General features: G+C 47.7%; 1 protein-coding gene across 1 annotated transcript in view; it reads right to left on the bottom strand.

The window, feature by feature from the left end:
• Positions 1 to 22,354, bottom strand: part of ZSWIM5 (zinc finger SWIM-type containing 5) — a 390,515-nt gene that overhangs the window by 168,350 nt on the left and 199,811 nt on the right. The window contains exon 5 of the mRNA XM_085602808.1: positions 9,493 to 9,672. Coding sequence (XP_085458934.1) covers positions 9,493 to 9,672 — 180 coding nt within the window. The remainder of the gene's footprint in view (positions 1 to 9,492; positions 9,673 to 22,354) is intronic.

The following is a 22,354-nucleotide window of genomic DNA, read 5'->3' as shown; positions in this document are numbered from 1 at the left end:
CTAAAGATGCCACCAGGCCCGTTGGACATTGCCGCGCCGGTCCGACGAGGAGCGCCCAATGATGAAGCATGACACCCTAACAGGTGTGTGAGGGCAACAAGATCTGAAATTCAGATCCCCCCCTTGACCAACTAACAGCAGGCTGATAGTGAACTCAACCACCTTGGCCTCTAAGAGGAACTGTTCCCCTCTGTTTTTTTCCTATGTACACACCAGGGAGCATTAGAACAGGACCTCTTTAAATAACCAGCTCTCGTGTCCCCTACCTGATTACACGTGTGATGGAGATTAATCTGACCATTCCTGCTTGTGAAGGGGCATGGATGCACTGACTACACACAAAAACTGGACATGACCACACAAATTAACGCAGTCACTGCATCCTGCTTCCACACCCTGAAGATGCTGAGGAAGATCTTCAAATGACTCATGAAGCAACTCTAGAAAAACTGCTACTGATGTTCTATTCACCGGCAAGTTGGACTATGGGAGCACCCTCTATGCCAGTATCACCCAAAAATTCACTAGAAGACTTCAAACCATCCAGAAATCGGAAGCCAGATTCCTACACAACCTTCCAAACAAAACTTACATCACACCACACCACAGGGAGCTCCACAGGGTCCTGATACACAAACACGCTCAATTCAAAGTCCTCACATATGCATTCAAGAATCTATACAACTCAGGCCTCACATACCTGAACAGTCACATCTGCTTCCACCAACCATCCAGACACCTCTGCTCATCAGGGCTCCTACTCGCCAACATCCCATGCATACACAAAACCAGTTCAAGAGGATGGGTGTTCCCTTTCATCACTCCTAAAGTGTGGAATGGCCTTCCACTCTGTCTCGGAGCCGCCACCTTCTCTGTTCTTGAATTCCGTAAGAAGCTGAAGACGTGGATTTTCAATTACTCAACCAACCATAGGCAGGGCTAGCCACACACACCTGCTCAGCTCCAAGATACCCTCATGGGTGATTTTCGCTTTGCATGGGAAAAACGTACGTCTCACTACAATAAGCACTCAAATACTACCGAAGTATATCTGCCAGTGGCTAAAATATGCAGGAGTGGCAGCTTCTGTGTCTGCAAAGTAGTTTTCCCTCACAGCTATACCAAACAGCTGCCTCTTGCACACTGCATGGCAATCGCTTCTGCAACTAGGCTTTGCCGTGAAATAACATCCCACCAACAGAAGAGTGGCTAAGTTGCTGATATTCAAACCTGTGCTCAAATTCTAGTTTAGGCACCGCATAAATAAGCATCGAAAGAATCCAAACAAATGTTAGTGTACCTGACTGCCCCATCCTTCATGTGAAAGGGCCAGAACGTGCCAAAAGGACTTACCTTTAACAATGTAACAAATCTGACCACTTGAACATAAGGAATGTGTTTGTGACTGTAAAGTTGCCCAATTCCTACCACACTTTTGTCGAGCTATACAGCATTTCAATCCAACACAAAGGACCAAGTTGAAGGCACCCATACCACGCAATGAGCACAGGGGACACACAAAGTACATGTATTGCACCCACTGTCTGCAGTGCCTTGTGTGTCATAATCACTCCCTTTGATGGACAGACAATCAGGGGCTCAGGTACAGGGTTTGTTTTGTGCTACTAAAGTGTAGCAAATTATAATTTGTGTCTCCTTGTGTTACAGTGCGGCTAAGCGAATACACTGTAAAATGCTGCACATTAACAATCCAAGCAGAACATTAAGGTGGTTGTTAGGCTGTAGGCCTAGTAAAATCTCTACAAGCATGAGCCTGGAAGTGCCCCATAGAGAGCACACCGGTGCAAAAAAGCACTTATCGTGGCTTGTCCATTTGTACTCGACCAGTCTCTTGGTTGAGGCCATATTTTCTACTACTCCCCGACTTCAGGCAAATAGCTGCTCTTTTGGATCCAGCACCACGGGTAGCAAGAGGCCACAAGCACCAGTCACATGGCACTGGCAAAGACAGCAACTTGAGTTTGGGCCAAAACACAATTAGGAAATCGACGAGGCATTTAGGAGAACCAAGTGATTCCATCAGGTGGCAGCACTTGGTGTTTAATGAGATTATGCCCTTTAGTCGCAGAATGTGTGTAGTTACAGGCTCATGGACATGACCTTGTTGGCCTCAAACCTAAGCTAACATGTTTCTCTCTAAACACGGCCGGTCGCATGGCTGTTCAGATTATACTTTTAATTGTAATACACTTAAAACACCACCTCTGGATGTCACCCTTGAAATAGGAACAGAGAACTTATCACATAACTGGTCGATGTTAAAAGTTGTTTTTGGCACTCGCCACCTATATTTCATGGCAAATGAAGCCTCAAAAACCTCTGTCCTTCCCTCAGTATCGCCATCCAACCGAATCAGTGTCAATAATCCGTTTATCCCACTCCAGATACTGCTTTATTTCATTTTTTGTTCCCGGAAATATTTTGCTCAGCACGCTACACCACCCCATGCACCCTTCATCCTGGAGTAATAAGACAGAAAAATCACAATTTTGAGTTGATTTGATCGATATTTGACAATTAACGCTGCTTTTAAAATACCTCGCCGCATTTGACCGCAGGACACTTGGAAGCTGGTCATTCTCCCTGCCTGGGACCACTGATTTTAAAAGGACGCTGCATCTGGGGAGGCTGTTCTCTACCATCCCGGGACTGCGAGGACCAGGGTGCTCGCTGTTGGGCTGACCCAGCACACCTGTGTCCTCTTCCCAGCCCCTCCCCCATCAAGCATTTTACCTCTCGCGGCCCCCGCTTCGCGGGTGCCGCTCGCCGCATTTGACCGCAGGACACTTGGAAGCTGGTCATTCTCCCTGCCTGGGACCGCTGATTTTAAAAGGACGCTGCATCTGGGGAGGCTGTTCTCTACCATCCCGGGACTGCGAGGACCAGGGTGCTCGCTGTTGCGCTGACCCAGCACACCTGTGTCCTCTTCCCAGCCCCTCCCCCATCAAGCATTTTACCTCTCGCGGCCCCCGCTTCGCGGGTGCCGCTCGCCGCATTTGACCGCAGGACACTTGGAAGCTGGTCATTCTCCCTGCCTGGGACCGCTGATTTTAAAAGGACGCTGCATCTGGGGAGGCTGTTCTCTACCATCCCGGGACTGCGAGGACCAGGGTGCTCGCTGTTGCGCTGACCCAGCACACCTGTATCCTCTTCCCAGCCCCTCCCCCATCAAGCATTTTACCTCTCGCGGCCCCCGCTTCGCGGGTGCCGCTCGCCGCATTTGACCGCAGGACACTTGGAAGCTGGTCATTCTCCCTGCCTGGGACCGCTGATTTTAAAAGGACGCTGCATCTGGGGAGGCTGTTCTCTACCATCCCGGGACTGCGAGGACCAGGGTGCTCGTTGTTGCGCTGACCCAGAACATCTGTATCCTCTTCCCGGCCCCTCCCCCATTCTTTACGCCCGACCAGTTTATGAGCCCCGCCCCTACGCGCCAGCGGAACGCGCCCGGAGCGAAGACCGGGCAAAGAGCGGGCCGTTTGAGGCCGGGCCAGGGCCATACCCTTTAGACCTTTCCCGGAACAAGAGGGATAATTAAAGGACCCTTTACGAAGAGATGTCGACAAGAGAGACAAGGAGCAAAAGTGCCATGGCTTCCACGACCTTATCAAAGGGAACATTGGACAATTATTTCGTGAAAGCAGGGTCATTGTTAATTGAGGACATCACGCTCCTTGAAAGGCGAATATCCCAAGAGCTGGACTGGGTGCGGAGATAGTCTATGGGCCCTTTGGCCCAGGCTAAGTCGCCTGTGGCAAGCTCAGAATTCACCACGCCGGACATATTGGTGGATGACATTAATGATTTTTCTGAGTCATTGAATATATTGAATTGTACTTCCCAGGCAAGTAGTAAGGACCCTAGTGATTCTGTAGATTTTAGTATGCCAACTCTTCCCGGAGCCCAACCCCATCCTACAACCACTATAAATCCTACATTAGATCCTGACATTACTAATCCCTCAGGCTCTAAACCAAATAAGCGAAGTGGAATTAGTGAGGGAGCGATTCCAAAAAAACGTGGAGGGCTTAAGGGTAAAAGAAAGCAAAACACCATAGTTCCATCCACAAACATGCCACCAAAAAGTTCCCGCTCAACCACCAGGGAAAAACCGCAATCAGGCAGAGCTGAGCTCATGCCTTTGAACTCAGCAAAGAAGACAAGTAACCAATCCAATTTAACCCCACCTGAATATATCGAGGAGGATGTCACCCTTGCGGACATAGGTGCCCTCTTAAGAAATCTCTTAAGCCCGCTGGAAGAAAGACTAATAAAGATGGAGGCCAGGCTAGTGGTTATAGAAAAATCAACAGTCCAACTAGCCGGTAGCCTGAAAATAGCCAACAAAGGTAGAGCAAAGGCTTCCGATAGGGTTACTCAAAGGGACTCCCCCCAAATCACACACCAAGCTAAAAGTGCCTCACACATAGTCCAACAGGCAGTATCTAGCTCGCCTATCTGTATTACTACTGACCTGATGGCAGATGTTGCAAATAAACATGTTAATCAGCTTAATCACACATCTCCCCCCCCTACGACGGTAGTTCAAACTGGGGAGAGCAAATCTGCTTCTACCAATCCAATTAATGATGCGAAATTATCGACGAAGGGTGCCAATGAGAGAACAAACCCTGGACCAATACATCTCCCCCCAGAGGCAGTACCATACACTGTTGTGTTGGTGGGGGTTCCAGAATTGAACTCCACCTTTAAAGAATCCACTATCTCTCTTAAGAACAAGGTGATAAATTGGTTATGTACGTATAGGCCGCTCCCGGAAGGTATAGTGAGCCCCGTTCTTATGGTAAGAAGGGTCCCGTGGGTGGGTAACTCTACTAAATCCATAAAGGGCGACTGCGTCATAGTTAATTTCAAAGACCAAAGGGCCGTCCTGCATATATGTGGGTGGCCCAATGACGCAGAGGGGACCACCATTCAATCTCTACCCCTCTCCTTCTTCTATCCTCCCCTGGCATATGATAGAGAGGATGAGACAAGGGGGGGCACAGATACAAAGATCGATAAGGTGGGGAGATCACAAGAAAAGGGGAGCCACCTATTATCCCAGAAGACAATATCTAGGGAACCCCGAAATTAATACATACCATTCACACCAAGAGAGATTGGGTGAGGAGTTGCCAAGAGGATGGAGAGCACCACCCGACCCTCGCAGGCAGGAACTTGTCCACTACACACCCAGTATGTTAGACGAGGGATGGGAAACCTGCCACGGTAGAGGTAGTAACCGTGGCGCAGAAATGCAAAATCAATACTCCCGGAGACCCCCTCACTACTTTCATCTCCCACTCCAGAATAGATATAGCCATTTAGATATGGTGGACTGACTGCCCATACACGCAAGTGGGAAATCTAATTCCGCAGCAGGGGAGATTGTGGAGGAAGCTAACCTAGGAACAAAGCTGCTTAATCCCCCCGAACACCATGTGGCTCTGAACAACCCGGCTGCTGCGGCACGCCATGTTGTGGAGGGAGATATGAACACCCCATTAACAAACAGAGGCAACGATCAGAGATAAAGGGGACGCTTGTACTCACACTACCATTTGTAGTACCAGGTCCCATTCATTAAAAATACTATCTTGGAACGTGGCGGGCCTAGGAAACAAGTTTGATTCCCAGGATTGGACTGAATATACCGATTCCAAGGATCTATGTATGTTTCAGGAAACATGGGAAAGAGGAACACGAGAGGCGGGGCTTCGCAGTATTCTCCATTCCTGCGAAATGGGGGGGGAAGGGGGCGCCCATCCGGCGGACTTGAAACTTGGGTCGGTATCCACTTGGGATGCAAGGCTACGCGTTTCCCAGTGGAATCTGAAGATATACTTGTGGTACTATTGGAATGGCATCATTCTTGCAGACTGGCGGTGGTAAATGTCTATTCGAGGCCGGTTATTATTTCAAAGGAGTCTCCTACCGTCGACAAACTAGCGGACCTCTTGGCGGAGCTCCCCCAGGGATTCCCTTTTATAGTAGGTGGGGACCTGAACTCCCATTATGAACCTTTACCAGGTCTTTTAGATGGGGCCTGTTTAGAGGAAGAGGTAAGATGGCGAGTACCATCAATAGTATCTATCCGACCAAAGGCTTGGAGCCCATTGGCAGTACAGATTACTGCCTTAACAATGAGACATGGGCTTAGGGCCTGTAATGGGCGAGCTAAATCCGACATCCCGAGCAAACCTACATTCAACCGAAAAGGCAGGGAATCAAGACTAGATTATATTTTAGTACAGCTTTCCTCTTGGTCATATCTCGCAGACTTTAGGGTCATGGATAGACAAGACAGCGACCATAATGCTTTGGAATTGGACTTTCTCCTTCCTACCCGACCCGGCGGGGAAGGAGAACTCCCCAAGCCAAATTCTGACCTAGTCCTTGAGAGTAACAGACAAAGAATTAAGTGGGAAAAATTAGCAGCCAGTATAGATAAGCTTCCCCGGTTTTATAATAATTTTATCCCTACTTTGGAGAAGATGGCGTTTTTAAGCGAAAAACCAAGTTCTGTGGCCAATAATGAACAGATATGGCTGCACCATGAAGAACTTGTAACGTTTTTATCCGCAAATTTATTCAATAATGATCCGAGGAGGGGGGGTGGAAGGAGCCAGTGCACTTGGTATAATGCAGCGTGCCGTAGTGCAAGGAGGGATCTCCTGCTGAGTATCAAGAATCGTAAAGATAGGTTGGAGATTCAAACCAGGAGACGAGATTACAAGAGGCTCATTGCCAATGCTAAAATGGAATGGGACCAGAACAAGTGGGAAGAACTTGCAAGATCCTTGGCCTCTACGGATTCAAGGAAGTTCTGGCGAACTGTTAGTTCAGGTTCTGGAGAATTAGCTACGGCAATAGAGCCAAATATTTCATCAAAGTCCTGGCAGGAGCATTTTCAATCCCTGTATACAGAGGCCCAAGGATGTGGGGGCAGCAGCCCCATTCTGTTAGCTGATAATTGCATGACAGGGGATCCATTCACAATAAAGGAAGTGCGGCTTGCCATAACAGGCTTGTCAACCGGAAAGGCACCCAGACTGGATGGTCTCCCTGGCGATCTTTTTTAACAGGAGCCAGATATATGGGCCCCTTACTTTCTGGTCCTATTTAATGCGATTTTAAAGGGCATGCAGGTACCCCGTACTTGGCTGGGCGCAGAGGTGGTCCCGATCTTTAAGAAGGGTTCGCCTCTGCTCCCATCCAACTACAGGCCCATCAGCTTGATAGATGTTTCGCAGAAACTCTTAGAAGGCTTATCCTCGATCGATTGGAAAATTGGATAGAGGAAACTGCCACTATGAGTCCGTTTCAGGCTGGTTTCAGAAAGGGGGTATCCACCACGGACCAAATTTTTCGGCTAAGTCTTATTTACTGGAGGACGGCACTTGTCGAGGGGGGTTGCCTGTACACGATATTCGTGGACTTACGGGCTGCCTTTGACCTGGTGCCTAGATCCAAACTCTTGAGCGTCCTGGGAGATATGGGAGTCCCGCCAGATATACTGGCCATTCTGATCAAACTACATCAGGATAACTTTGCCCAGGTCAGGTACGGGAGGTTGGGAGGCCTAACGGAAAAATTCCCCGTTGACAGGGGGGTGAGGCAGGGTTGTGTGCTTGCACCCACCCTGTTTTTGCCTCTGTCAACGGGGTTATTGACCATTTGTCCAGGTTAGATGATATCGATGCCCCCAAACTGAATGGCAGCAGGGTGCCCGCCATAATGTTTGCGGATGACACCCTGCTGCTTTCTAAATCACCCATGGGAATTCAGCGGATACTCGATGGGTTCCTAGAGTTTTGTACTGAGAGGGGTCTTGAAATAAACGCCTCAAAGACAAAATTTATGATCTTGAACCCCATTCCCTCCACACGCCCCAATCCCTTGTTAGGCATGGCGCGTCTGGAGAGGGTTACCACATTTGAATATCTGGGGGTAACCCTGAATGAGAAAATGACATGGGGAACTCATACGACTAGGGCAAATTTGAAGTTATCCCAGAAGACGGGGGGCATCCTGAGAATGGTGGGTAAATCCATTTACCGCCCACTGGGCCCTATGATACAGATTTATAAATCCCAAGCACGGGGCTCAGTTGTATATGGGGCGGAACTTTGGGGCCATGTTTCTGTAAAAACCTATCAACCACAGAAAACAAATTCCTTAAACAGCTAGTGGCCCTTCCCTCGAGCACACCATTGCTTCCACTCAGATTGGATCTAGGTCTGAGGTCAATTGCTGAGGAGCTAGGTTTGAAGCCTTTAGCTTTTTGGCGACGAATATGGAGCAGCCAGGACCTTGGTGATTACAGAAATGAGCTTCGAGAGTTCCTGGCCCTACCAAATACCAGTAACATCCCTTGGTTAAAATACATAAGGAGCACATGCGAAAGTTTGGGTCTTCCGGAATTATGGACTGACCCTGCGACCGCAAGTAGGAGGATCTCCAGGAAGGCACTCTCACAACTTTATTACCAGCAGAAGTTGACCATTGACATAGGTAATACACGGGTGGGATCATTGACCAATACATTCTTACAATTCAAAGATTCCTACCAAATGGAAAGTGTATTAGATGGTATGAGTCCTGCACTGGCAAGAAAACTATATCTTCAATGGAGATATGGCTCCTTGCCATTAAGGGCCTTCACTAGCTCTTGGTCCAATCCACCAGCAGTAGAGCAGTGCCCAGCATGCACCTATCCCTCTGAGAGTGACTTACATGTACTCTTCTTTTGTAAAGCCTATCAACGTGCGAGGAGGTATTGGCTCCTGCCTATTCTTAAAAATATGGGCTTTAGGAAATATCTCCCCGCGTTTAGAATTCTCAAAACTGACATGTCACCTCCGATCGTTTTTGCTGTAGCAAAGTATTTAATGGCTATGTGACATACGATCGCGGGTTCTAAAAGAGGGGGATACTGTATAAAGTCTCAAGATATTGGTTGATTTTTAGTATGGATTATAATGCCTGTAACATGCAACTTTGAGCTTGTGTGCAATTTAAAAACTTTTTCTTAACAATATTGTAAATCTTAAATCTCAAACAATGTTATGTATTTTCATCTTTGATGGTCTAAATGACCGAGAATAAAGATTAAAACTTGAACTTGAAATACCTCGCATAAAAACAATATTGACGGCGTTTTTACAGTGTATACTTTGGGCTCTCGATTTCTATTCCCCACAACAGCAGCTATACAGATCTGTCCACATGTGAGATTCCACAAAGGGCTTCTGCACAGCATCGAACACAGAAGAAGCAGCTCGAAGTCATCAAATGGTTCGCTGCCCCTCAGCTTCACAAGCCAGATGAGGAGAGGGGCTGCCCTCCCTAGCCAGAACACTGCACAACCATGTCAGCTGCTTCACTCCAGCCCCTAGGCCCTAGGCCCCAGGCCCCAGCCCAGACAGGAAGTCCAAGGTAAACATAAGTCCTGGTTCAAGCACTCACCATGGGCATGGCTTAAGCTCTGTGGAAGCGCATTGGTGATGTTGGGCAGCTCGTTGCCATAGTTGCCATCCTCGAGCGGGCACACGTCCAGGTCTCCCCACTTGCGAAGCTGCCGCAGCCAACTGGACTTCTCCTCTAGTTTGCAGTGCGGGTTTAACACAATGCACACCCAGAGGGCACCTTAAAAACAAGAGCGGGGACTTAACCAAGACGCATTAAAAAAATAAAAAAATTCAACAAAAACAACTCTGCACGGAGCACCGCATTCTCCCACAAGTAATTCCTCGATAACCGCCACCAGATAGAATTCCTGGAGAAGGCACTCTTACTCGCACGCTCTGGGGCTGTAGGAGCGGAGTGCTCCAAACTTCACCTTTTATTGGTTTAAACGCCCTCCTATTCAGACACTTTGATCTTGAGGCAGTCAAATAATTTGCAAACATTTATACTATGGAAAGTTCCACTTTCAATCCACTCATCAGGAAGAGAGCCTTTAGTTTGGTGGCGAGGTTACCCTGCTCAGTGTTCCAACTGTGGACTAATGCAGAGAGTGATTGAAAGAGGACTCCTGAAGCCATGCAGCAGGGATGACTGCCCAGGAGCAGCTCTTGGCTCTTTAATGGGTTGGCACGCTGCACAGTTGTGCCTCTCTAGCCGAAGTCTTACACTTGGATTTTGGACTGGGTTAAGAGATGGTGCATAGTTACTTACCGGTAAGACTTTCGCAGCTTGAAAACGTTGTAGAAGACACAGAAGGGGGTCATCTTCTTTGGCATGGATACTATACTTACTCTGTGTATCTGAGGAACAGGTCAGTTAAAACCAATGTGGGCCAATTACTCATCCACCTAAGCGGTAGTTGCTATCGGAAAAGTTAACTTCCACAACATGAGCCAGGTTACACCTGAGAAGTGACTACATTGGAATGCCATTAACTTTACTACATTCACATCCCTTACAACATTCTCTTTGTGCTCAAGAATATTTCGACAACTGGTATACTAAAAATGTATCCCATAAGCTGAATTCTCCAAGAAGCTTTTAGAGCGGCTACATGAAATTTCATCAAAGCATAAGTGACATTCGTGCCTGCCAAAAACATATGTAACATCCATCACTGTACAGTCTGCTTGTGAGGCGCTATTTGAGTCCTTTCCACAAAACGTTCTCCACTGTAGTGACTAGCAGTGGACAGTGGAGGGTTTTCTGTATTCCAACTACAGATTCCTCAACCGGAGATATTCACAAGGTGAGGAAGCTACGGTGAGGAATACCCATCAGAAACTCCAGTGCTGCCAATCAGCCATCCAGTTGTGCCCCACACCATCCCAACATGGTTGCACGATCCCATCTCATGGTCTGGAAGGGTTTTCCCTCTTGCTACCCATCTCCTCCAACTTCATATGCTGTGTCAGGTGGTGGCCAGTCTAGTTCACGGGATTTTAAAAAACACCTCCAAGCTCCAACGATATTCACCAGGCTGCTTCTGGACCCCTTATATAATGTGGTCTTGAGTTGCAGGTCTCGATTACTTTTCAATTCTCGGTTTGACAGATTAGAGATGGCAGGTTTTGGAAATACTTTTAAATAGAAATGGTTTAATATTGACTAGAAGAAAACCCACTTCCCCTATTCCTGCTTGATCTGAAAACATTATGCAGCTATGTGCCTCACACTGAATTGTAATGTCTTGTGGCGAGGAGGCGTGAGAGACTGGAGGGACTTCCTCAGGGATTCTAGCCTTTAGTCTGCTCACTTCTGTCCTTAGGCCTCTCCTTAGATAAGGTTCTTCTTAGTCCACCACTCGGATGGACTACTTTGCTTTTTTTGTTATAATATAGCTTCTGGGCCTGGTGTCTTTACTCAGGGCCGGCTCTAGGGCGGTGCGATCAGTGCCACCGCACCGGGCGCTGACTTGGGGTGGGGGCGCCGTGTGTATGGTTTTAAAAGCACCCGATTCCACGTTCCTTGTCCCAGCAATTTTCAAGCATCAATGAACTTGTCAGGTTAAATCTAGTGATTAATGGTCTTCCTCTAGAGAGACCGGAGCTTTGTCTCTAGTGGAAGTTTTGACTCATCGTAGAGCAGCGCAGAAGGTTAACATGCCTGCTGCAAAGAACTTGTCCAATTCAGATCACAGAAGTGCATATACTATTAATAGGTCAATGGGTTATCACTTTTGTCAGATCCTTTTGTTACTTTTAGTTTAACTGTTAAAATCCTATGATAGAGCAGTGAGCTATTAACAGGTGTCAAAGAGCTGCATGCAAACTGCAAGGAATATATTAGATACATTTTTTTTTCCCATTCTTTCGTTATCCTAATAAAAAAGGGTTAATTTGGTTAGAAATCAATTCTTATTAAAGAAAACCCCTAACAATGCTGTTTTAAATTCTGAGGGGTATATGTACAAGCCCCTATCGCCACGGGAACGTTACTTTTTGTGACATTCCCGTGGCGATAGGGGTCTCGCCTTATTTACAAGGCAGCGTTAAGCCACTTAATGTGGCTTAACGCCACCTTGTAAATAAGGGCCCCTTTTACGCAATTCTTAGCCTGAAAGGAGTTGGCAGTGGGTGTTGCAACTGCAACACCCATTGCTTTTGACGCTGCCCCCTATTTACAAGGGCAGCGTAAATAGGAGGCAGCTCCAAAATTAAGACCAGGGAAATCATGGTCTTGAGTTGGCGAAACAAGGAGAAATGCGTTATTTCTCCTCGTTTTTACTTTTTTCATGTGTGCTGCCTTGTGCAGCACACATGGAAAAAGCAAAAAGCCTTGGATAGTTTATGTACTGGAAGGTGCCCCTTCCAGCACATAAACAATCTTTTTAATAAATGCCATTTGTGACTTCCATCTGTGCTGCATTCAGCAGCACACACAGAAGTGACGAAATGCCATTTAAAGATTCTTTATGTACAGGAAGGCGGACCTTTTTGTACATAAACAATCTTTCCCTTGCACGCAGACAACCTTGCACTATGGTGCAAGGGTGCCTGCGTTGGCGCTACACTGCTAAGTGTAGTGCCAGTGCAGGAGGAAACCCAAGGCTGCACCATATTGTTGTAAATATGGTGCAGCCTTGCATTTCTGAAGTGGCGGAGTGAGGCGTTAAGCCATGACGGCTAACGCCTCACTCCGCCACTTCCTTGAACATATGCCCCTGAATGTGTGCTTTTCCAGACCAAGGACTCAAACTATATTGCCTACCCATATGGATGACATGCGACTCCAACACCTTGTAGGCCTCTGTCTTATGTAACATTTCCTATACACTGATTTACAAACGCTTAATTGTCTCCATGCAATGTAGGTGTGATGTAAAGTGCTCTGACGCCTTAAACTAGTAAGAGCGGTGCTATAACGCTAAATGAATCTAAGAGACAGTGGTTATGGAGACTAGGGGGGCCGGGGGGGGGGGGGGGGCACTGGGCACTGTCAGATGGTGGTAGTGTGGGGACCCGTAGCGAGGTGGTCTGGGGGGGGGGGGGGGGCGCGCACAGCAAACATTGTCGCACAGGGCGTCGCCAGGGGTAAATTCGGCCCTGTCTTTACGGTTTCCTCCTTAAAGCTCTAAGATGTATGCTGCCTTCTCTGAAGTTTCTTCAAAGATAACGAATAGTTTACCTGTCGGTGTAGTTTTGCAGCTTGAAGATCTTTCTGGATTCACTATGCTGTGCATTATTCCGCGGTCTGGTGGTTGGGTCCGGATTTGTAGTCTTTTTTTTTTTGTAGCCCAGGTGGGCGTCGACGTCCCACCATTTGGTGCACCTCTCATGACGTCGTCATCCCTTCTGCGGAAGTCCCACTTCGGGGCGCCATCTTCGGATTCTTCTTTTTTTTATCCCTAGGCCATTTACCGTATTTCTTCTCAATTTTATCCTTTCTCACATTTCTCTTCAAAACTTCTTTGTTCTCCATTCTCTGTCTTTCCCCCCTCATCTTTCTGGCGGAGGTGGGAGGGTTCGCTAGTGAATCCAGAAAGATCTTCAAGCTGCAAAACTACACTGACAGGTAAGAAACTATTCGTTTTGCAGCGTGAATCTTTCTGGATTCACTATGCTGTGCATCGATTTTGTAGCGGTTTGTCACTTTTGTGGCGGCTGGGTGGAAGATGATCGTTGAATATATGTTGAAGCACCTTTTGTCCTACTTGTGCTTCCTTGTTCATTTGTATATCCACGCAGTAGTGCTTAGTGAACGTGTGCACTGAAGCCCATGTTGCCGCCAGGCATATGTCTTGAATGGGTGTGTTTGCCAGAAAAGCAATTGTTGCTCCTTTCTACCTTGTGGAGTGGGCCCGTGCCCTTTCTGGTAGTTCTTGCCCTGCCTGTTTGTTTGTGGCAGAACTGTATCGTGAGTGCGATCCATCGCGCGATGGTGCCCTTTGTTACTGGCCTACCCAGGGAGCTGGTTGCGATGGACACAAAAAACTGCTTAGTTTTCCTGTGCTCCCTGGTTCGCTCAATGTAGAGCATCACCGCCCTTCTAGCGTCCATAGTGTGCAGTGCCCTTTCTGCACCTGTGGTAGGGTTCTGAAAGAAGCTTGGTATTTGTATTTTCTGGTTCATATGAAATGCTGACACCACCTTCGGCATGAAGTGTGGGTCCGTTCTCATTACGACTCTGTCCTTCTGTATCTGGATGTAGGGCTCTTGCAGCGTTAGCGCTTGCAGCTCACTTACTCTGTGCAGCGAGGTTATTGCCACCAGAAAGGCTGTCTTCATTGTTAGCATTTGAAGGGAGGCCTTGTGAATGGGTTCAAAGGGTGCCTTCATAAGTTCCGTTAGGACTAAGTTGAGGTTCCACGCCGGCGGCGGCATCCTTTTTAGTGGCGCTATCCTATTTGCCCCCTCCAGGAACCTCTTTACAACTCTTGATGCAAAGAAACTTTCACGCGTCTCACCTGGTGTGTAGGCAACAATCGCTGCGAGGTGTACCCTTAGTGAGGATGAACATAGTTTAGCCTTTAGTAGGTGCGCGAGGTATCTTAGCACCGTTGATTCCCTGGTCATCTTATTTTGCAGTTTATGTCTCCTGCACCAATGTGAGTACCTCTTCCATTTTTCCCCATAGCATTTCCATGTCGTCGGTCTCCTTGCTTCCCGGAGCACTCGCATAGTGCTTAGAGGTAGCCTAAGGTGTGCAAACTATGTTTTCAGGAGCCATGCCGCTAGGCCGAGGCTCTCTGGCTCTGGGTGTAGAACCTCTCCGTTTTGCATGGAGTGTAAGTCCTTTCTTTTGGTGAACTTGTGTGGTGGTCCCTGTGCCATCTCCACTATTTGTGAGTACCAGGTCTGTCTTGCCCACTGTGGTGCCACTAGGATCAGCGTCATGTTGCTGGTCCTGCACTTGTTGAGTACCCTGTGTATCAGTGGTATTGATGAAAAAGCGTAGGCAAATGTTTTTGACCAGCTTATCCATAGGGCATTCCCCTTAGATTGGTTTTCTGGTTGCCTGGATGCAAAGCTTTGGCATTTTGCATTCTGGTGTGTTGCAAACAGGTCTATTGTCGATGTACCCCACCTTCTGAATAGCCTTTGCGTTTCCTGTCCATTGAGCTCCCACTCGTGGGACGCCGAAGTCTGCCTGCTGAGCCAGTCTGCTTCCACATTGTCCTTCCCCGGTAGGTGAATGGCCAGCAGGTCTAGTTTGAGTGGGATGGCCCATCTCCAAATCTCCTGCGCCAGGTTGGATAGGGGAAATGACTGTGTTCCTCCCTGCTTGTTGATGTAGAACATCGTTGTTGTATTGTCTGTTTGTATCAACATCTTCTGGCTGTACAGTTTTTTCTAGAAGGCTTTCAGGGCTAGGAATACGGTCTTCAACTCCAGGTAGTTGATGTGTCGGACCGCATCCGCTGGAGTCCACAGACCCCTCACTCTGAGCTTGTCCATATGTGCTCCCCATCCTATCTGAGATGCGTCTGTGGTGATGGTCACCGTTGGGTTTGGTGGTGTTAAGGGCTTCCCTATAGTTATGTTCTCCCTGTTCCACCATGCTATCTCTTCTTGCACCACGTGCGTTACAACCACTAGATCCTCCCAACTTCCGCTTGCCTGTGACCATTGCTGTTGCAGCCATTCCTGCAAAGGCCTCGTGTGTAGGCGTACATTGGTAACTAGGTGAATGCATGACGCAATCATCCCCATGATCTTGCTCGCTGTTCTCACTGTCAGAGCTTGCCCCTTCTGGTAGAGGCGCGTCTCCTTCAGCAGGGTCAGTGTTCTCTTGTCGCTGGGCATCACTGTTCTCTGCAAGGTATTGATCTTTGCCCCCAGTTCTGGTTCCATAGAGGATTTCCCCCAGTGTATTGAGAATCCCAGCTTCGTTAGTGTGTTCGTGACCCGATGTGCATGTTCCTCGCACTTTTCGCATGAACTTGCCTTTATTAGCCAGTCGTCGAGGTAAGGGTATACATGAATCCCTTCCCTCTGCAGGTACGCTGCCACTGCCGCCAGGCATTTTGTGAAAACCCTTGGTGCGGACTTTAACCCGAATGCCAAGGTTGTGAATTGGTAGTGTTCCTTGCCAATGGCGAACCTTAACAGACCTTTGTGCTGCCTGTTCATTGGGATGTGCAGGTAGGCATCTTTGAGATCCACGGTGGACATGAAGTCTCCGTCTCTCATTTGCGGGAGTACCTCTTGTAGGGACGTCATTTTGAATTTTTGCATCCTTACATACTTGTTTAGGAACTGTAGATCCAGGATGGGCCTTAGTGTTCCGTCCACCTTTGGTACGAGGAAGTAGTTTGAGTACCCTCCCTTGTTCCTTTCTTTGAAAGGTACTGGCTCTATGGCATCCTTTAGGAGTAGTTCTTGTGCTGCTTCTACGAGTTGCACTAGCTCCTGTCCTGAGTGCACCCTCCTCTTTGCTTTTCTGTTTGGTGGTTTCCTTTCCAACTCTATACAGTATCCGAACTGTATGATGTTCAGTATCCATTTGTCTGTTGTTAACAGGCGTTGCAGTCCTTGCTCTCGTGGTCAACTGGCAGGCAAAGGTTGCAGACCGGATGTTGGTCCTTCTGCGCGTATTTGTGGTGGCAGTTACGGCAGAATTTAAAAGGTGTTTTGTCCATTCCTGCGCTCAGTGTCCCTGAGTGCGCATTCTCCGTTGGACGTCGAAGATCGAGGTTCTTCTCCTTCGTCGTCGTCCCGGCATGTTTCTCTTCCTTTCTGTAGTCTTCCTCAACTACTTCTTCGATGAAACTCGTGCTTTTTCTTCTTTCTTCGCCAAAAAACTCTGGAGCTTCACGGTGACGATCCAGACCCAACGGCGGAAAAAAGAATCTGAAGATGGCGCCCGAGGTGGGACTTCCGCAGGAAGCAGGACGACGTCACGAGAGGTGCACCAAATGGTGGGACGTCGACGCCCACCTGGGCTACAAAAAAAAAAGAAAAGACAAAAGAAGGACTACGAATCCGGACACAACCACCAGACCGCGGAATACTGCACAGCATAGTGAATCCAGAAAGATTCACGCTGCAAAACTTGGATTGCTCTCTGCATCCACGCCCTTTAGCCAGCCCTTTTCGTAGTCCAATCTAACACTGTGTGCTTAACATTTTCAATGGCAGAAGCATTTCCAGAATGAAACTTTTTTCAGCCTCCTATTTGTGGTTAGATGAATTCAAGCCCTAGCAAGGTTGGTTTCGCCATCAAAAAGCTCTGCGGTTAACTACGGTCAGCCACTTTGGGTAAGGCTGTTGTACTGAAGTTTGTCACCGTAGAATTTGGAAGTCTCTATTTTTGCTTGTGTATGGGCTGTGTCTAGGCAGTGGTGTGGTAAGTACTAGGATGCCAGGATTTTCATCCAGTCTTTCGACGAAAATCACTTTGTTGAGAATTCCTCCAATTTCAGACAGTGCTTTTTAGAGCTTGTCTAGGGATTGTGAAGGTTGCTTTAAGAACCGCAAAATGTCAACCCAGAGAAATTGCTCCTCTTTCAGAGCCAGGTGAGGCTTGGATTTATTTAAGACACACATTTCTACCACAGGGGCCATAACATGTGCTTCGCAAGTAGGGCATTGTGGGTCACAGAAAAACTTCCACTTTTACGTGATGACTCAGATGAACACACGCAATACATTAGTGCTTTCGATCATAGGAGCCAGTAGTGAAACCCAGGACAAAACTCATTGCATGTTTTCAATCCTAAACAGAAAACAGTGTTTGGAGCCTAAAAATGATTTATTTTGACGAGGATTCTCTTTTTTTTTTAACTGATCTTTATGTCCATCATATCGGGAGAGCCCAGACACCAGTCATTTACGACCTAGCCAATGTCAAAAAGACAAGCCAAAGACTGCACAGACGATAAAGTATTGCGGTCAAAACCGAAATGGAGGTCTCCTGGCAGACACTAAAAATCCGACAACTAGGGATTATGGAAAACAAACTTTGTACTAAATAAGATGAACATTTCCGCCCTACCAGCAGATGGCACAAGTACGCAAACCATGCCATAATCCAACTACGGAGATGGTAAACCACTTTCCGCCCACTGACAAGTCTGCAAACGTCTGGACCCTTCTGCTCAGTAAGATCCAGGGTCTTATCCTAGACAGTGGTTTCTACATGGCTGTCCAAGCCCTGCCGTACCGCTCCAGGATGCGCTGGACAGCCGACTTAAAGTCCTTCTGCATGCAGCTCTCCAGCTGGAAGCAGGTGGCCTGGTCCAGATCTTCTGCCCGCTGGGAACAGAGGACCGACAGTAGGACCAGATCACTCAGGGTTCCCAGATATGCAGGGAGGCGGTCTCGGCGAATCGTTAGGATTGCAAGTCTTCTCTTAGAGTAAATCATCCGACGACACCTGGTCACAATCTGGAAGCCAAGTCCATTAGTCCATATTCAGTTAGACATTGGTGGCATCTGGCGGCGAAGTGAGGGGGGGGGGGGGGGGGGGGGGGGAGGGGGGGGGGGGGGGAGTAATTTTCTGGTGGATAACCTTCACCTGAATCTGGAATCCCACCGGCTCTTACGCCCCAAGTAGTGATATTGACTCTACCATCAACATCCAGACATAACACAGGGCCACATACAAAAGGTACCAGCGACGAGTGCAGAGGTCAGTTTAGTCCAAAGATATTACATCTAAGAATGTTGATCATAGCCAACAGAAGGACAGCGTTGCCTTCCCTGTCGCTTGTATTGCTGTAGAGTCGCATGCGCCTGCCACCAGTGTTGGGCACCAACATTTGCAAGGTATTTGAGAAAAAAAATAGATGTACGTAGTCTTTGGTCTGAAGGTACCTCATAACTCCTCCCTTGGCCCACAATGCTCAAGAGCGACTCAACGTCAGACTGTTTTCCCCCAATGGGTAAGTACTGTAAGTGGAATGTAGCAAAGCAGAACAAGGAAGGTGTACGGTGCATTGTGACCAACTCATGTGAAAACATCTTCACTCATTGCTTGCTTACAGGGAAGTGTGAAGGGGCATGTGAATCTACAAAAACTAAACAGATGGTTACAGGCGAAGGATCATTTTCCGATTTTAGCATGTGCATTTTATAACTCACATGCTCTGCATAGGTGAACAGTATATTCCCATTAGCAGGTGGCTAGCAAGAAAAAATATACCTATTTTGAACACAATTTTCAATACTATTTAGCCAACTAAAGCCTTTTGACGGGATCAAATGTCCGAAACATACTTAACGTGTGGCATTGACAATGTAGCAGCTTTGCAGATATCTGCTCTTAGCATGTTCCCTAAGAACATGTTACTCCCTTCTAGTGGAAAGTTCACGGAGCACTGAATGCAGTGAGCACTCAACTTTAGCATGGCACTTCTGAATGCACTTAACTATCCACTTGGCAATACAACACTTAGAAGGCGGAGTTTGACAGAATCACCAACTTGTTGCAGTGCGTTGCGGATGGATTCGGTCCTACCAATGTAGTCCATTTTTCTTCTTTTGACACAAAGCATAGAATGCCCTTTCTGCCACCGTCTCCTGGTGTGGGAAGAAACAAAAAGAGGAACCCACCTTAAGAAGAAATGTTTGATCAGTCCCAGGACAATTCTTTACGGACCTGTGTGAAAGGTGCCTCCGAGGCAAATGGTCTTTTTGTTTTAAATGCTGAACAGGCAGAGTAAGAGCTTCCTCAGCTACGGATTAATGATGGTCTAGCCCCAGGAATTTTACATTACATTTACGGCTGATTTGGCCCCCCTCCCCAAAGTCCTTTTCCTACGACCTGGTCCTCAGCAAACTCCTCTGGTCCAATTTGCCTGGACTGTGTCGAGGTAAAAGTGGCAATGTGAGTTCTCCAATGCCCTTAGTTGAAAAACTCAATTATCTTGAAGCTTGAGATGAACATCCAAACTCGATGGTGGAAAAAATAATCTTTGGTGCGAGAAAGCAATGGGGCGACGCTCCTCCACCCTAATGGAGGAACCGCCCCACTGTTGATTCCGCAAATGGGTGAAGGTGAAAACGGAGTAGTTTCTTACCTGTAACTCCAGTTCTGTAGTAGGGGTATCTCTGTTATAGTCATAATCTATGAATAATCCCCGCCCATGTGCGGGGACCCCGGAGCAATCAAAAATATCTCTTAAGCTGTCCCGCATTTGCAAACCTGCAAAGACACTTAAGAGACAGACAAAATAATACAGCCTAATCACCACAAGGCTGCACTGGCCAGCACTTCCTCTGAAGTGAACACAAAAGCCAAAATAAAGTTGAAATGTCATTTTTATTCACATTTGACATGTTCCTTTATTATCACACACTCCCTTCACCAAAATCCCTTTAAACAATAGAGAGGAAGGGGTGGACAGACAAGCCCTATAGGCTGTCATTATGTGTCTGCTAAAGGGATACCGTGCCTTTAAGAAACTCTCCAGAGACCCCCGGTATCCCAGGATGCACAGCCAACACAAGTTACTTTCAGTTCTTTTTGAAGGTGTATAACAACAGGCCTGATACCGTCAGGTTACTCCACCGGGGAGGAGGGAGGGTCGCTTATGACTATAACAGAGATACCCCTACTACAGAACTGGAGTTACAGGTAAGAAACTACTCCTTCTGTAGTAGGGGATCTCTGTGTATAGTCATAATCTATGAATAGAATGGCAAGCCCATCCCAACCAACAAGAAGCGGTGGAGTAAGCCCAAACACCAACAAATCACTGTGCAAACAAATTCCTTAGCGAAGCCTGTCCAACCTGCGCATCTGCCCTAGCATCAGAGTCCAGGCAGTAATGCTTTGTAAACGTATGGACTGACTTCCAGGTGGCAGCCTTACAAATGTCAGCAATGGGAACATTCCTAAGCAAAGCGGTGGTAGCCGCCTTTCCTCTAGTCGAATGTGCTGTAGGCTTACCCCCTAATGTTTTATTAGCTTTTTGGTAACAAAGCTGAATACAGGAAACAATCCATCTGGAAATGGACTGCTTTGAGGTAGCTAAACCAGTTCTTACCGAACCATAATTAACAAACAGTTGATCCGACCTGCGGATATCTTTCGTCTTATCCAGGTAGAATTTCAACACCCTACGCACATCAAGTGAATGCAGAGACCTCTCCGCCGGAGAGGAAGGATGCTGAAAAAACGTAGGCAAAGTTATCATCTGATTCACATGGAAATCTGATATCACCTTAGGCAAAAATTTAGGATGGGTACGCATCACTACTTTAGAAGCATGGAAAACAGTATACGGCTCTTGGCAACACAGAGCCTGAATCTCACTCACCCTCCTGGCCGATGTAATGGCTACAAGGAAGGCCGCCTTCCAAGACAAATGCTGCAGCGAAGCCTTATGGATAGGTTCAAAAGGCTCCCTCATCAATCTAGATAACACCACATTCAATTCCCAAGGTGGAGAAGGCCTTCTAACAGGGGGAAACACCTTACGCAAACCCTCCAAAAAATCCTTAATCACAGGGATTTGAAAGAATGAGGTTTGAGAAGGGCCCTTCCTATACGCAGTCAGAGCTGCGAGATGAACCTTAATAGATTGGAAATTAAGCCCAGACTGAGCTAACTGCAGCAGATAAGGCAAAATAACGTCTTCTTTACAGGATGTAGGGTCAAAGTCCTTCGCCTTGCACCATAAGCAGAATCTCTTCCACTTATAGGCGTAGGAGGTCCTCGTAGACGGTCTCTTAGCCTCTTTTAAGATCTCCATACAGTCCTGAGGCAAGTTCAAGTGTCCATACTGCACTAGCTCAGGAGCCATGCTGCCAAACTCAAGGACGAGAGATTGGGGTGAACCATCTGCCCTCCGAACTTCGTGAGGAGGTCCGGCCGGCACGGCAGGCGCCGGTGTGGCAGAACAGACCGGTGAAGAAGGTCGGTGAACCACCATTGTCTCGGCCACTCCGGAGCAATCAGGATCATTCTGGCTCTGGATTGCGACAGCTTGATCAGCACCGCCGGAATCAGGGGAATGGGCGGAAAGGCGTAGAGAAAGCTGTTGGACCAGCTGATCCATAGTGCATTCCCCAGCGTCCCTGGCTGGTAGTACCTGGACGCGAAGTCGCGGCATTTGCTGTTTTCTGCCGTGGCGAACAGATCTATATCCGGAGTGCCCCATTCTGCGAAGACGTCTCTTAGCACGTCGTCGTTTAGCACCCACTCGTGGTTCTCTTGAACGAGTCTGCTGAGCGCGTCTGCTTGGGCATTCTGCACTCCCGGCAGGTGGGTCGCCGTGATCGTCAGATTCCTGGCCACCAGCCAGTTCCAGATCGCCTGTGCCTCCCGAGACAGGGTGCGTGACCGGGAGCCCCCCTGCTTGTTGAGGTAATACATGGTCGTAGTATTGTCCGTCTGAACCAGCAGGGAGGACGTCCGGAAGGAGGGATGGAACGCCTTCAAGGCCAAGTGTACTGCTCTGAGTTCCAAAAAGTTG

Source organism: Triturus cristatus, chromosome 4_2 (genome assembly GCF_964204655.1).
Source record: "Triturus cristatus chromosome 4_2, aTriCri1.1, whole genome shotgun sequence".
Classification (NCBI taxonomy): domain Eukaryota; kingdom Metazoa; phylum Chordata; class Amphibia; order Caudata; family Salamandridae; genus Triturus; species Triturus cristatus.
Note: the sequence above shows the minus strand (reverse complement) of the source record. Positions and strands in the feature narration are given on the sequence as shown.